This window comes from Neolamprologus multifasciatus, chromosome 22 (genome assembly GCF_963576455.1).
Source record: "Neolamprologus multifasciatus chromosome 22, fNeoMul1.2, whole genome shotgun sequence".
In the NCBI taxonomy this organism is placed as follows: Eukaryota; Metazoa; Chordata; class Actinopteri; order Cichliformes; family Cichlidae; genus Neolamprologus; species Neolamprologus multifasciatus.
The window spans coordinates 12,631,615-12,648,273 of NC_140459.1; the positions used below are offsets into that span (position 1 = coordinate 12,631,615).

The 16,659-nt window shown below is 41.3% G+C and overlaps 1 protein-coding gene and 1 long non-coding RNA gene across 2 annotated transcripts in view; both read right to left on the reverse strand.

Annotated features, from left to right (window-relative positions):
* LOC146493070 (dolichyl-diphosphooligosaccharide--protein glycosyltransferase subunit STT3B) overlaps positions 1 to 16,659 on the reverse strand; it is a 101,536-nt gene that overhangs the window by 49,281 nt on the left and 35,596 nt on the right. The window contains exons 2-3 of the mRNA XM_085148664.1: positions 14,380 to 14,488; positions 2,217 to 2,504 (exon numbers count right to left, since the gene is read on the reverse strand). Coding sequence (XP_085004790.1) covers positions 2,217 to 2,504; positions 14,380 to 14,488 — 397 coding nt within the window. The remainder of the gene's footprint in view (positions 1 to 2,216; positions 2,505 to 14,379; positions 14,489 to 16,659) is intronic.
* On the reverse strand, positions 3,794 to 14,372 carry LOC146493071 (uncharacterized). Its single transcript, XR_014871945.1, has 2 exons — positions 4,532 to 14,372; positions 3,794 to 4,469 (listed from the first exon to the last, which is right to left on the reverse strand). It is a non-coding gene; the product is annotated as an uncharacterized LOC146493071 (long non-coding RNA).

Here is a 16,659-nt window from a genome sequence, read left to right on the forward strand (position 1 = left end):
AATGGGATGGCACAATACTGTATGAACAGGAAGCACTGTATGCTCACTTTGTGCTAATGAAAGGCCATAATATTTACACTTTCAAAGAATCTGCAGCTCTTCTCCAATAATTCTCTACTCAGCACTGAAAACTGGACTGACCCTGAATTTTATGTTCCTCATAGCAGAATGATAACTAACAGGGATGCATTTCAAGTCTGATATACTAGGGCTGGGCTATATCATACCGTTCACGGTAATAGCGGTGTAATGTTGGGCAACGATAAGAAAATGAAGTATCGCGATAGAGTATGGGTAAAACGCGCATGCGCAGTGCCTTTGTTTACATACGCACATGGCTGCGACGCAGAATGAGAAGAGCGAAAGTGGATCGTTGAATGAAACGGATGAACTAGAATTGGTTTGTAAAAATGCTGCAACTTCAGTGGTGTGGAACTGGTTTGGCTTTCGTCCCTCAGATATACAACAAAGCACTATTTTTGGTAGCGCATGCTAGCGGGCCGTCGTTATTACAGTGTTTTTAGGAAAATACGGCACACTTAAAATCAATCCTTTGATTTTTCTGAAAATCGACAGTGCCCCTTATAATCCCGTGTGCCTTATGTATGAATTCTGGTTGTGTTTACTGACCTCGAAACGATTTTATGTGGAACACGGCGCTCGAAATGTTTCAGTACGACTTTGCTAAGCTACGAAGCCGCACGGCTTGATGGATTGTCGGAGCATTACGGCTATTGTAGGCAGGAGACTCGCGGAGTGATACGTACTGTGCTTCAACATAATATTACCGTATTGTGTGTATAACCTCTTTTTAAGTTTTGTGGATATTATACATGGTTATGCTGAGGATATGTCGGCCAATTTCCACTGGAAATGCCTTTTGGTTAAACTGTCAGCAAGGAGTTGCATTTGCACTGTTACATTTTTATATAACTTTAATGCACTTAAAAAGCTGCTTGTGTAAGTGCAAAATACATTGATTTTTTTTTGCACTAATAAAGTTGAGTTGTAAAATATTTTGTCTAGTGTCAATTATATCGTCAGTTATATCATTATCGCAAATTTTCAAATGTATGTCGTGACAGATATTTTTGCATTTTTCCCCTTCCTCTCTCATCACCATTAGCACTTTAACCTTGAATTCCATCTTTTGCTACTTAATCGTTTTTTGCGTGGACTTCTTCCATCATCTGCTCTTAATCTGTATTTCTATGTGGCCAATAGAAGCTCAGCTCAGCTCTTTAATGTCAAGAGAAACCCAGTTATAGAGAAAGACACAATTACTTCCATTTTCAATAAGCTGGAAATATTAAATTTTTTCTATCTTAGGATGAGTTTAAGCAAAGCAGGGAAAAGGTCAGTGAACAGACACAGCTCAATACAGAAGAAAAAAAAATCCGCAGTACTTGTCAAGGTCAACTCCAATAACAAGGAAGAAGTGAATGCTGATAAAAACTGTTTGCAAAGCAGAGCTCTTCATTTTCACACAGACAAATACAAACACACGCTGGTATACAAAGGCACACGAGATGCATTCTTAGTAAGAAAGCTACAGGGCTGAAAGGCAGCTGCTGATGCAACTGAAAGAGTGGATAGACTGAAAGTAAAGTCTGTTTCAGGCATCTTTCAACTTGAAAAGCTTCTTCCTTCCACCTGCTGTGAAAAATATGTTGCAATGCAGTTGCTGCAAACATTCAGGCTGTATTTTAAAAAAACAAAACAAAAGACTCTTCTCATCTGCCTTGTTAGCTCAAGGATAGGCCGCATTTATTGAAGGAAAAAATAAAATAAATAAATTGTTGAAGGCAGGGGAAAAAAACTAAATAAAACAAGGTTAGCCACTTTATGAACAAACACTCCGTTCATTTCATGCATTTTTAAAAAGGAAAGGAAATTGGAAGAGGAGCTATTCAACCTTTAAAAGGGAGATCTTGTCAATTCTACTCTTAAAGGTCATCATATTGTGAAGGTTTTATGGTGCAGCATGTCGTATCCGGGGCTTCACGTGGTGCACAAAGAAGCCTAGCATGCCTTTCAAGGTTGTGGATAAATAATTCAACATCTATGAAAAGTAAGATTTGAAAGTGGGGCTACTTTTGTGGGTAAAATCCTCCCAAAAGAGTGAGCATGAATCTGATTCATCACAAAGAAGTTTAAACTGTCTCTTCTATACAATAGGATTCCTCCTTACGGCACTTTTAAGTCTGTAAACTTACCCAGAGGTAGTAGGTGAACTGCAGGGCGAAGATGGCGATGCCCTCATTGTCAAAGGAGCCGGCGACGGAGCGAGAGATATAACCGGGGACGATGGCGATGAAGCAGGCTGCCAGCAGCCCGGCACCCTGGTTCCACAGCTCCCGGGTTAGCAGGAAGGTGGAGATGGCGGTCAGGCCGCTGAACACAGGCGCAAGAAAGACGCACACATCACGGATGTGGACGGTGATGTGGAGCATGTTGAGCACGTAGTGGATAAGGCCTGCAGTCGCCATGAGCCCTGGGTACACCTGAGGGAAGGTTTAAAAAAAAAAAAAAAAACAGAAGAAGAGTTTGTGAGAAACGCAAAGAGGAAATAAAACCAGAACAGAGAAGCCTCAACATCTATAATAAAATAAGTTAAAGGAACACTGTTAAGTCAGACTATTTTTCCCCCTTTACACATTTTTGGCGCCTACCAAAGAGATTTTAGCCAGCGCCAAAGAAAACTACACTTAGCCTCCCAACATTTTTTAAACAGAGGTTTAATTTACTCAAGCAGATTTCTTGAGTAACACACCGATTTCTCTCACACAAAGGAAAAAGGCTCACTGCCTTTCCTGAAACGACCAGGTATGTGCTGCATTATTCTGATGTTATCCATGTTGACAGAGAGGGAAAAGTAAAGTGCAGAGAGTTGATTAGTTCTATCAATGGAGAGTAGAGAGGTATGGATTGCCTTTTCTGTAAACCTTGGGACAGATGAGAGCAGCACCTGTAATCGTGATGACCTTACGCAACGACGACAGTCAGAACCGTATCCTAAAAACCCTTAGAGGATTTACTTAAAAATAAGGTTACAAAAAAAAAAAAAAACAACGCACATTTTGATCAAAAGACTAAAATTAAATCAACATCAGAAGCCAAATTAAAAATGGTTCCAATAGCTTCCAATAGACGGGGGGTGGCATCAGGCTTTTCTTGTCTCCCGTTGAACAGATGTTCAAATGTGACCTCTCCCTCCCCGAACCTCAGTGTGAGCCTCTCGCCGTGGGAATACTCGCTGTATTAGTGAAAGCTGCTAATTCTCTTAAGATTAAATGACTTGAGGTGAATCGCAGCTCTAATGTGTTCATTTTCCACATTCTCTCACTAATTAAGCGCTGCATACAAAAATCTACGTCTCCGTCTGTTGTGTGTTCAGACAAATTGTGGGAAAATGGGAGGCGTAACTCGTGAATAATTTTAAGCTGCTTGCGAGAAGATTTAACGCGGGCTCGTAACACATCGAACGCACGTAGACGCCACATGACAGTCGATCTTATAGACATGGTGTGCTGTGTGAACCAGCTGTTAAGCGGGTATATGGAGAATTGACGTGTAGGTTTTCATCAGGTATTGATCTAAAAATAAAACTGCTTTAAATTAGGAAAACTGTCACTTTTACTGATTTGTAGTGAATGTTCTGTAATATTTACACAGGAGAAAAACAAAAATATAATCATTTGTGTAATCAATAGTCAATTGTCTGGGCAATAATTGTTCTGGAAATGCTGTGTGACTAGCTTTTCAGTCACAAGTGAATAACATTTCAGGACTCAGATGTAATGTAATATAAAAACATTAGAGGAAAAACTTAGAAGAGTTAGAGAAGAAAGAGGACTGTTACATGACCCACATCTATTCTGGGGCATGATGTTGATATATAGGGTGAGTACAAGTACCTGGGCATCCATATCAACAACAGGCCAACACAGAGCCTGTGCATAAAAGAGGGAGGAAAGCTCTATTATCTTACCCAATGAGCAGGTTCTATTACCTAAGCAAGCTGAGACCCTTAAATATGTGCAGCAAAATGATGCATATTTTCCAGTCAGTCAATTGTGGCAAGTGCAGCGTACTTTGCTGTGGTCTCCTGGAGGGAGCAGAGTCTGAGCTGATGACAGCAACAGACTAGATAAACTGATTATGAAGGCTGGCTCTGTGATTGGCCGTAAACCGTACACTTCTGAAGCTGTGTTGGAGAGGAGGTCACTGAACTGACTGTTATCAATCATGGATAGCAGCAACCACACTACTTACTGATCAGGCTTCTCTAACTAATCTAATACTACATCATCTCAACTGCTATAAAGTACAGTACTGTATAAACGTCTTGAGCTACCCCTTATTTCTTTATGTTTTTCTAGGAAAATGGGAAATAGGTCCATTGTAACATGCGCAAACACGCATGGAAATAGAGCTTGTACAATTTAATCGAGCTTTAAAGTCAATATCTGATAACTTTATTGTATAATATGAATAACTTTATTCTTCAACGCAGCACAAACTCTTTGACAGGCTTTCTTGTAATTTATTTAAGTAGTCTTCTTGTTCAATTCAGTCATGATGATGTTGTTGTTCAGGCTCTGGGGAGGCCAATCCATGACTGATGCTAATCAATTTTGTGTTTGTCTATCCAGGTATGCTTTTTTCTGCATTGACAACGTGCTACTGTATGGTGGATTGAAATCTGATCATACTTTTCTACATTCAGAATTCTATTAACTTGAAAAAAATCCAACATCACTGGCTGAATTGCAGCTAAAGACCATGGAAGAGCTCCACCGTGTTTTATAGACAGCTATAAACATTCCTTATTAGTCCTGACCTTCTCTGTACATACTAATAATTTGGATTCATCACTTCATAAAACCCGTTTCCCCTGCTTTCCAATCTAGTTCTTGTGTAATTTGGCACACCACAGCCTTTTCTCCCCACTTTCCCGCCTTAAGAATGACTTACTAACAGCCAACCTTCCACTGAGACCATTTCAGATGAAGCTACGTTGAATGGTAGATTGATCAGTGAAAGGTCCTGCGTCAGGTCTTTGCTGGATTGTTTTTTGCCCCATTTCTTAAGGACATGTCTTTCACATACTGTTCATCTGCCATAGAGGTTTTTTGGACTGCCAAACTTTCAACTAACAGCTCTTTGACAAGTATAAAATCACAGCACAAAAAAAGTATTTTCAAACTGTTATCTCTGGCATTTTGTAGATTCTTTGTATATTTAACTAAAGAGATTCTTTCAAGCCCTACTCAGTATTTCACTATGGGAAGCAGCCTCTGGCATGACCAATTGTGGGAGTTCCACTACTACAAGCACATCAGACAGACCAATGACTTCAAGGACACGAGGTCCTCCGACGCCCTTTATAGCAGCCTTTGTAGAAGGCTGTTAATAACAAACTGCCTAAAGATACAATTTAAAATTGATTCTTTGCCAAGTTGTCAATTATGTGTATGTACAAAACACTGTTTCATCCTTTGAGTAAATTATCTTTTCAAGCTTGATTGATTCACAAGTCAAAAACAACCCATTCCCCTAAAAATGGTCACTTACAAGGCCCTTCAAAAAGCCCAGAAGTATTGCCTCTGGCTCCTTGGAAACAAAAAGGAAAGAGTATGGGCTCAAGACTTTTGCACAGCACTGCATTTCTCATTTCATTAGGTCAAAACTTCAGCGAGATTTAACAGGAGGTAATGTGGCCATTAACAAGCTCCATTAATGATGAACACGAGTTACTGACGGGCATTTAGGCACCAAACACCAGCTCGCACTGCCACAGAGCCAGCACTGTTTATTACATATTACAGGGGCAGCAACGAAAATAAATATTCAGCTCAGCTAATATGCTAATTGCAAATAACCAAATGAAATCTAACTAAACTGAATTGGCCTTGAATAAGACTGGGCACAATTAAAGGTCTGAACAATTATTTCTGCTATCAATTTGTTGATTATGTCATTAATAAATCACAAAATCTTCTTTTCTCTGTTCTCCATTTTAGTCAATTCAAACACTAGAAAACTGGGATGAAAAGGAAAAAGGAATTATTTTTGCTTGCGTAAAGAAAAATCGAGGGTCAAGTGTTGCCGCGCATGGTGTCAACAAGAATGTTATTATTAAAACCATCAAAAGATGGAGCCTGAGTGGGCGAGGCTTAATGTCCTTGTCTCATCTGTATGAGAGCAGATCCAATTAGAGCTTTGTGCAGTGCAATGTGGACGTCTGAAATAAGATGCAATATAAAGGTTATGTTTGACGTGTGAGTGGTCCTTGATGCGTTTCCGCTGTAGGCCCACTCCATACGCTACTGCTAATAAACGTAGGTCTTCACGTCTCTAATTAGCCAATGCCTAGAAGTCCAAGCTACACCAGCTAATCTACATCTGCGTAAATCAACCACATCTCATCTCATAGCTGAGAATTTGACAACAGTCCATTATTACCCATTCTAAACTGTCGTATGGCCCAGGTCCCCTCCAATATGACTAAAGCTGTTCATCATAGTCGAGGATATTTAGCAATGAGGTCTGGCTTGAAAGAAATCTTTGTACATAAATTGAATTAACACTTCTCTAAACTGACATTCAACAAAGCACAAGGCGGCTTGCTCATTTTGAAAACAGCATCAACTAAAACTGTCAAAAGGCGTTACAGAAACCCACTTGAGTCATTGTCATTACGGCAACAAAGAGCGGTTTATTGGATTGACAGCCTGCTGTTGTTCTGGACTGTCACATTAGAGAAGCCTTCCTTCCTTATCTGTGGCACAGGAGAAAGAGCAACTGGCAGTCATCCTCTGGGGAGTGGAGGCTGGGTGGGAGTGAAAAGGGGGAAATAAAAAGGGAGAGGGCAGCTGGACTGGCGTGAGCATAAAGGCACTCAACTGTCACATTAACTGACATCGGCTCATCTTTCTTCCGAACGGTCTGACCCGTCTCAGTGCTTAGAGACTTAATGCTACAATACACAATTAATGCAGACTGTCAGGATCGTCTGTCTAATTTTGAATAAAGGGCGGTGGAGGGGAGTGTAAGGATGAGACTGGAAGCATAGTGGATGTGTGAAAGGCAGAGGCAGGCAGAAGAAAAGATATGATGAAAGATAGAGAGCCAGTGAGGCTCATGAGAAGAGGAGGAGACTGTGAGCTGTATATACTGAAAGGTGAGCCCAGGTAGGTCAAACGGAGCAAATGTAACATTAGCAAAGGCGTTTTCGTGAATCCTACCAGGCGTTAGAGGTCACAGCAAGGAGAATAACTTAAAACGTCAAACCCAGACTGGCTGTCTAAAATGACGGCAGAGTGTAACTTAGTAATTCACAAAATTCTGAATTACATTCTCCGCGTCCAAGTTTCCTAAACAACAGCCATTGATTGCATTTACGGGCTCGCTGCACCAGTCTGAGATGAACCCAGCACTTGTCCACACCCCTGCATGTTTTAAAAGCATAGGCTTGATGCAAATAAGAGCTCTCACACATTCGTTTTATGATTTCAAAAGCAGTGTGGGAGTAAAAGTAAATGCCCTCCTTCCCTGAAGCCTGTCTATGTTCATAAAATTATCTCGCTCAGTCATGCAAACAAGTGGGATTTTCACGATAAACCTACACACCAAATAAGCGAGCGCCTCTCTGTTACTCCAGCAACTGCCATCGCTGTGCCCCTGAGCAAGGCACTGTTTGCAGCCGACTTTTAGTGTTGAACAGTGTTTCGGAGTCGCTCTCTATATATAAATGTTGACAAATCCCACCTCTGCTTCCAACTGTGAAGCTGCTGTTTGACACTGCAATCTTCTTTCGACTGCTCCCTTTAGGGGTCGCCACAGCAGATTATTTGCCTCCATCTCACCCTCTCTCCAGCATGTACTGTCACACCAAACCTCCCCTATATCTGCGTTCTTCCTCTCGTCTTTCTCCCTGGTAGCTCCATATTCAACACCCTTTGTACAATTCCCCACTAGCCCTCCAGTGTGCATGTCTGCGAACCTCTTAACCTTCTCATTTCCAGTCCTGTTCCTCTTAATGCCACTCTAGCACCTTCAGCTCTACTTCCCATCTTTGGTCAGTGCCACTGTCTCCAAATTATACACCATACATGCTCCCACTTTCATCTTGTTTACCTTTCCTTTAGCCACTATTCTTCTCTTACAACTCCAAAACACTCCTGACACAGGTCTCTACCCAGCACTCCACTTGTGCACTGTCCACTCCCCACCCCCTGGGTATTTAAACTCATCTACGTCACTTCCTCTACTCCTTGCATCATCACCTTCCTGTCTTACTCTACTTCACAGGCATGTATTTTGTCTTCCACCTACCGACTTCCTTTCTATGTCTCTCCAGAGCATACCTCCACCTCTTCAGACTCTTTCACCTGCTCCTCACTCTCCCTACAGATACCAAAGTCATCTGCAAACATCACAGACCACAGAGACTCCTGCCTGACCTCATCTGTTATCCTGTCTATCACCACTGCAAGCAAGCAACAGCTCAGAGTCGATCCCTGATGTAATCTCAGCCCTTAATGAACCCATCTGTCTCTCTAAGCAATAAAATAATAATCAAGAATAATTTTGTTATTTTTCAGTTATTTTAATGCAATCTCAAATGTGCTTAAATTTGCATTTCCTTAGCTTTCAGATTGCTCTCTCGCTTATTCAGACACTTTGGAGAAAAGGTCATAATCATGCTTTTTATGCTGTTTGCATGTATTCCTGTAAAGTCTGATCCAGTTAGATGAAGGAAAATGAAAAAACTATTTTTTTTTTAATAATTTAAAAAAAAAAAAAAAAGGTCAAATATTTCCAGTTGCTAAAGGTCCATAGTTCTATCAGATGCATCGATTCCTACGCATCAACTCCTAGACTCTGCACATTTACATGTGATATGGAGACATTTGCATTTAGTGTAGCCAATTAAATGACCCACCCATCTGCTAAAGAAATGGATGTACATCTTATAAGGGGAAATGTCACCTGCCATCTGCCACTAAACTTTTTCCAAGTCCACTGTGGGTTACAGCGGACTGTTTTGTGTAGACCGAGCATGTAAATCTCAAAGGGAGCCACAGTGATGCCCCGGGATATCTGGGCATTTTAACAAACAGGGGATTAGTATGCATCTGGTAAGCTAGTGAGTATTTACATCAGCAAGACCATGCATAAGAGACCGACTTAAAACAAAACACAATGCTAATGTTCATGGCGAGGAAGCAACGTGTCATTTATGTAGTGCAACAGTGTGGCTCACTGACAGTGACACAGTTTGGGGGCAAATGAAGCGCTATAGCACAGAGAAATATGCTATATCAAGCCTTGGCTTACACACAGATCTTGCTGGAAGGATGAATTCATTATCCATTTCTGCATTTTCAAGGGATTTGTTGACAATGATTTAAAAAAAGAAATACAATATCTCCACTTTTTGCGATGCCACAGCCATTCCGCTGCAGTGCATCTTTTACTCTTTAACATTTTTCTTCCAGTCAGATTAATTAATTTGGTTGCCAAAGCACCTTGTGAAGCTGTATATTAGTTCCAGCATGCTTTATGCGAATTCATTCCAGTGGTATAAGTATCATCCCTGGGGATCCAGAATCAGGCATTTTAAAAATGTCAAATAAAAAAAAGGTATGAAGTAACAATCATCTACAGACGATGTTCAAAATAATAACGCCGCAAGTACTACATGACCTCTGTAATTGCAGACAGTGCAACACATACCTTAGGCCCCAGCACAATCGCTCCACAAATTATACCTGCTGAAATGGCTGCAGTCACTCTTCATAACCACTCAGCACTCAGAAAAGTTCAGAAACACAGGCAGGATTTTTGTATCAGCTTGAGCCTGTGTGTTTTAGTTAGGCTAGATTTGTCATACTTGTGTCCTACATAATACAACGGTTAGAAATCAAACTGACCTTAATTCTATTCTTATGATTTAAATGTTAGGGTTTTGTTTGTTTGTTTAATGGGGGAACATCGACATTTGGAACAAGCCTAATATTAATAAAACAAATGGCAAATAGAAGGAAAGTATACCAGAAATGAAGTTATGAAGCACTCATAAAATGCACCGTCTGTCTGCCAACTTCTAATCTCCAGCTGTGATACTGCTCAAGCCCATGTATGTTCTCCCTTTGCAAATTGCTTTAGTCTGCTGAGAACATTAAAATATTTAAAGTAATGTCCAACTGGAAAATGAAATGAATCTTCAGTGAAACTACATTGAGCAGAAAGAAGACTGCAGCGTGTGAATTACTCTACGATCATTTCCTGTTTTGACTAGGGATGGGTACCGGTATCCGGTGCCATGATGGCACCGGTTCTGACATAAACGGTAGTAACCAGACCGAAAAGCAGCGCACATTTCGGTGCTTTATTTCGGTGCTTTTTTTTTCCTGAGCTATGGTACACTTTCTTCTTCCTTACATTTATATTGGCGGTTGGCAAACAACTGAAAGGTGCATTACCGCCACCAACTGGTATGGAATGATACACTTTAGATTCTAGCCAATCATTTTACGTTTCCGGATAGTAGGCGGGTCCATGTACGTACGTTCTTTTAGAGCAGAGCTACAGATTAAAAATGCCCAAGGCGAAGCGGTCAAAAGTCTGGCTGTACTTCACAGCAAAATATGCAAACTCAGCAGCCTGCAACAAGTGCTTTAAGCTGATACTGTCAAAGAAGGTAACACCTCAAATCCGATGAAACACCTGGCTACGGATAGCGTTTTTTTTAAAAGCCGAAAAATGCGCCGTATTTGATAGCTTGCTGCAAGACCTCACACCAGCGCATCGACTGCGGGTGGGTTGCCCGTTATCGGACCCGGAGTTAGCAACATCCCCCAAAAACCCGAAGAGGAGAGTCCTGGCCCCTAGCCCTGCCAGTGTAGCAGAAATGATGACGGATGATGATGGCAGCAGCAGCCGTTCTTCTCTGCGTGAGTAGCTTAGTAGGCTAACCACGTTATTAAATTAATGCATGTAAGGTGAACTAGCAAACACCGTCATAGTTACATGCAGCTGTCTTCTTGTTTGATGGCAGATACTCCCTTCACCCTGGCCAAAAAGGCTAAAATGACCAAAGAAAAAGTGGAAAACAGCTAAACATGAGAGGTTTTTGGACAAAGTTTGTGTTTTTTCCATTGATTAAGCACTGCTTCCAGCCAAGAGTGATACCATAAATCCCCTATAGCTGCAGAAAAGGCTAACATTGTTATCTTTTTACAAAAAAACAGCTGAACATAAGATGTTTTTGGACCAATTTTGTGTTCTCCATTCTTTAAGCACCGGTTTGAGCACCGTTTAAGCACTGGCACCGTTTCAAAAGTACCGGTTTGGCACCGGTATCGGATAAAACCTAAACGATACCCATCCCTAGTTTTGACTCATACGCCATCAATATAGTCCAAATGTGCAGAAGAAGAAGCTCAGCTCTGTGTGCATTGATATTTATGCTCAAGATAATGCAATGTACAGTCCGGGAATCTTGTTAATGTCATGATTAGACGAGTAATCTGAACTGGAAGGCGTACAGTCTTAAATTAATTTTCATGAGTTTCAGCTTGCACCCTCTGGGTACAGGGCTTAGCCCAAGCGTCCATGTACTGAAACAGAAGCAGAGCATCCATTATTACAGGCTAGGCTTGTCATGTGCAATTACCAGAATCTGATGGTAACTACTTATGACAGATGAATCCTGATGGATAGGTTTGGGATGTATAATTCCTTGGATTGCTTGTGCAGGAGTGAAAACTATATTCAAATATCAGTATGTAGAATGTCTTCCAGCTCCAGCCCTGGACGTTGTTTGGTAGTACAATAACAGAAATGTGAATAAATGCACAGCATTAACATGCCTCGTTGTATCGACTATGTGCAGGAACTCCCTAATCAGAGGGAAGGAGACAGGAGTCTCGCTACAGGCTCCAAGAGTCAGGCTCTAGCTCAGCGTTTTACCTGAACTAGTAATCGAGGTAAGAATTCATTTCCACATTTATCTGGCACTGAGTACCTAGATTCTGTAGTCCTGATGCACCATTAGCTAGAGCAATTATAGCTCAGAGTATAACCCTAGTATGTCCATGAAGCTTGGTTGAGAGAACAGACAGCAGGTGGGGATGTTAAGGAGGAAAGGGAGATAGAAAGGCCAAAGGTATTTAACTCACATAGACATCACTGTTCACAGGATACAGGGGTGAGAAGATGAGGCTGGAAGATTAGGTGCAGAGATGAGGGAATCGGGGAAATGGGAGACACATTTTGTGGAATCATCATGCCCCATTTTTCACCGAAAAAGTTCAATATTTTATCGTAATCATGTTGCTGGTCAGTGGGGAGGGCACGGCAGCCGAGGGGAATCTGTCAAGTTAACGGTTTACTGTTGTTCCTGGATTGTGACTTAAATCCATGCTCTTTGGTTGAGGCTTATGGGGCTCTATGGCATCCTTGAACTGCCAAGCCTGACTTTAGTACCCTTGAAATACTTCTCCACACTGCATGTAGGCAGGCCCGCATGGAGGTAGCTTTGATATGTTTACACAACAGCTTCTTTGTTCTTGTATGTAGTAAGCTTGTGTTTGGTTTTATCCCTGATTGAACCGTATGTGCCGACAGGATCAAATGGGCACCTCGATGTGCTGGTCGACCTATGTGTGAGCCTCTGTGTGTTCTGCCACCAAACCAGGTCAGGGTCATGCAATGCAAATATATCTCAGTCTTTTTAAAAATCAGGACGTTGCGGCATTAAGCGTACTATTTCCAGGCTGTGTACGATGCAGAATTCCTCTAGCTTATGTCCTGTTGCCCTGAGATTTTTTGCAAGGCAGACTCTAAACACTAAAAGCTTTCTTCAACCTTATCCTTAAGATTAGAAGACTCATTAAAGTAGTGTAAATCTATTCTTTCAGGACCAATTTGACTCTCAGTATCAGACTCATCTTACTCTCCTTCACGAATACAACTTCACTGTGTCACACATGGGCCAGAAAGTTGCTCCCAAGTTGAAAGGGAGCAATCTAATATAGTGCCATGGCCTCAGCGTTAGTTGCTGACACTTATCTCAACCCCTTTTAGTCTGATGCAGAGCGAGCTCGTTCACACTTGAGGTCACTGTCTGATTAAACAAACTGCAAGACACATTCAGCAAAATGTAGTGCTGCAATGCTCAAGTGACCAAACTGGAAACTACCGGCTGAATTTAAATCAGCCATTAAAATAAAAGATGCGGAGACAAGGCAACACTTTGGTGGAAACACAAAGAGGATGAAACACTTGTCTGAGCTGATTTAGTAAAACAACAGAAAATTGAGGGGGAAAAGGCAACTATTTAGAAAGGTTATCCTTGGGGTCCATTTCAAACGTAGCAAATGTTCGGCCTTCGGAAATGTAAACGCTTGCCTCTGTGTTTTACATCAAACACCTAAAGCAATATGCAGAACATTGACCTTCAGCTTGGAAAAGTCGTGGTTGGAAATAATGATTGCTTTTTAGTCTTTTATGATACACACTCTCACTGGGGTAGAGCTGTACAACTACTTGATAGACACATATGTAATCAACCAGTCACGTGATAGCAACTCAGTGCATTTATGCATGTAGACATGGCCAATACGGCCTGCTGAAGTTCAAATCGAGCATCAGAATGAAGGAAGAAAGGTGATGTAAGTAATGCTGGATTGGATGCGGTCGTAGGTGTCAGCCAGGTTGGTTCGAGTGTTTCAGAAAGCTCTGATCTATTGAGATTTTCCCACACAACCAATCTATGGTTAACAGAATGGCCCAAAAAGGTAAAGTATCGAGAGTATTATGATTCTGATGTAGGCTGAGGGTACCATGGTTTTTCTAAAGAGTGCGTAAACACTGACTGTTTCCCATACACATACACAGAGGTCATTATCCAAGTCAGTGTTGCTCAGGTTCTTTCTATTATTTTTTTAATCACAAAACATATTTTCTTAAAATTTTGTGAGCCTGTGGTACTCATGAATCACACCGATGGAGTAGGTTCAGCACTGGGGCCTTAATGTGTGGAGTTTCCCCACAGCCCACAGACATGCTTTTTAGGTTAAATTATGGTTCAAAATTGACTGTAGGTGAGGATGTGAGACTGTGTGGGGGGGCTGTTGACAGATCCAGTGTGTACCCAAGATGTGTATGCAAGATGGGATAGGCTCCATCCGCTATGTAGCTCCAAAGCTGAATAAGCCATTTAGAAATTGGATCAGTAGAGATACTTGTGGCTCTTACGGGCACCTTATTAACAAGATTTAAATCTCTAGTTCTCTAAACTGGAAATGGAAAATTGATGAACAAATACGTAACAAATGGAGCTGCATTTTGAGAAAAAAAACTTACTGTGCCGCCCACGATCCTCCCCAAGGGGTACCACGCCCTTTCATCGAACCAATTGAGGAACTCATAGAAGCCATTGGTGGTGAGATGGTGTGTTGATCTGTAGTTGAACCTGTAGAGATGCAGAAAAATAATAGGGATTACTTCGTGTAAGGCAAAGAAACAACCACACAGATAGAATAAACATCTATTTTCATTTGTAGGCCAATTTTGAGAAGGGGAACAACAAAGACTCATCTCTAGGAATGAATAGATTATTTACAGATTTTCTGAAGGTGGTACGAATGGATAAGCTGCTGAGACTTTTTCTTTTTTGAAGCATGGAAGATGAAGCTTCCATTCACAACGTGAGCCTTTGTGCTATCGCCAACAGCTCTCGGGTCAGTCGCTGATTTAAAAAAGAAAAAAGGTTGCGATGAAGGGCTTTCATACATACGGTGGCATTTTCAGAACAAAAGCCTGCTTATTGTACAAATAGTTCCAATTTCAACCACTAGGCTGAGGTGACGAAGACGTAAAATAGGTCTGGTATTAGAACAGAGAAATAATGACCAAAGGGGGGGAAACTAAGAATAAATATAAGGAATATCACTCCAAACAGGCTTCGATTCACACTGTAGCCGTGGTAAGCCGAGGGGGTTGGAACGGCGTCAAGCAGCAGAACCAAAGAGCTGACAGTGCTGAGAAGAAAGCTGCCAAAGAGAACGAAGCAAGTGTTCAGTAAATTTTCAGAGGCAGCTTCCTTTGCCACAGAGCTCATTAATGTAGGCCGAGTATGTTCAAAGGCTCATGTAACATAATTCATCTATAGAGATCCTATAGCAAACCTCAGCAGCTCACTAAATGACTATTATTAGACAAATGTATATCACAGAGGACACAGCAGCCTCATCTGTGTGACTAATAAGCTCTGGAGCAATTCTTTGATTCATATTGCATCAAGTCTAACAATATGACAAGCCAACAAACACAAAGTGAGACTATAGTAACAAGACTGAAATGAGACTAAACAACACAAAGCCTTGGTTGCGACAGTTTTGCTTTAAAACCATATTTTCTGTGTTTTATTTTCAGTCAAATACGCACATGTGGCTGTTGCTGCACCAATAGCAGGCTCAGGGGTTTCAACATGCTGATGCTGTAAATTTGCATTTATGTGCATCTTAAAGCAGCATATACATGCCAAAGTTTAGAGGCTATAAAGAGGCTCCTGCTGCATGTGCTTTTTCCTTTTTTTTTTTCTTTTTTAAACACAAATCAAAAGAGTATAAGTAGAGGGCAAGCTTGGCATTTTAACAATGCAAAACAGTGAGACGTTTATCTGCATCTAAATCTGCTACAAATAACAATAATAGGCCATAATACCGACTCAACAGTGCAATCACTTCCTTATTACCGGCACTCGTTAATGAGAAAACAGGGATTAAAAGTCACTTAAAAAAGACTTAAATACTGAACTTGTATCTGATATAAATTTGCAAACATAATAGTGTCTACTTCAACTGTAAAAAGAGAGAAACATGCAAGCTGCTGGAAGAGGCAATTATAATCAAATTCATCTGACCTTAAAGTAGTGTCAACAGAAACAGTGAAACACAACAAGCACACACACAAAAAAAAAAAAAGCACAGGTGTCTCGGGCTCGACAACAGCTGCGAACCCAATCAACTACATTTTCTTCCTTCAGCATACCCCGCTCTTCAAGTGCGAACAGGCACAAACCCTTAAACACTGGTCTTTTCAAAGACGGCTGTAATTTTAGCTAGAAAGTTCTCATTTTGTCTCGTGTTATGAATGGAGCGCACCTCTTTCCTCCCTAGAAGCACAGGCTCACTCGCCATTTTGTTCCTCTGTAACTGAAATGAATGAAAGAGTGCCTCTGCACAACAAGATCAATCCAGACGAAAATAGGAGTCGTAACAAGGTTTCCGTAGGTAAACCTGTGGAAGGATAATGGTTTCCTGCAGCAGTCTTTGTCTCCACTAAGGCTCTGTCACCCAGTCCACATCCTACAGAGCAACTGAGGTGTCAGGTGGTTATTGACTTCAGCTCTCCATCAAGCTCCCCATCTGCTGCCAGCCATGCCTCTCTTCACCCCAATGTGCCTCTGTGGATGTTCCACGTTGGAGGTTGCAGGCTGGCAGGGACCGACAGTTGTCTTTGGAAGGTGTCTTTATGGTCAAAAACATCTCCCAGTCTGGTTCCAACTCTCTACCAGGCGACCCTGTGTCCCTCATAGTGTCCAACCCTCCATTTGAATTTATAAAGGTCAAGAAAATCCTC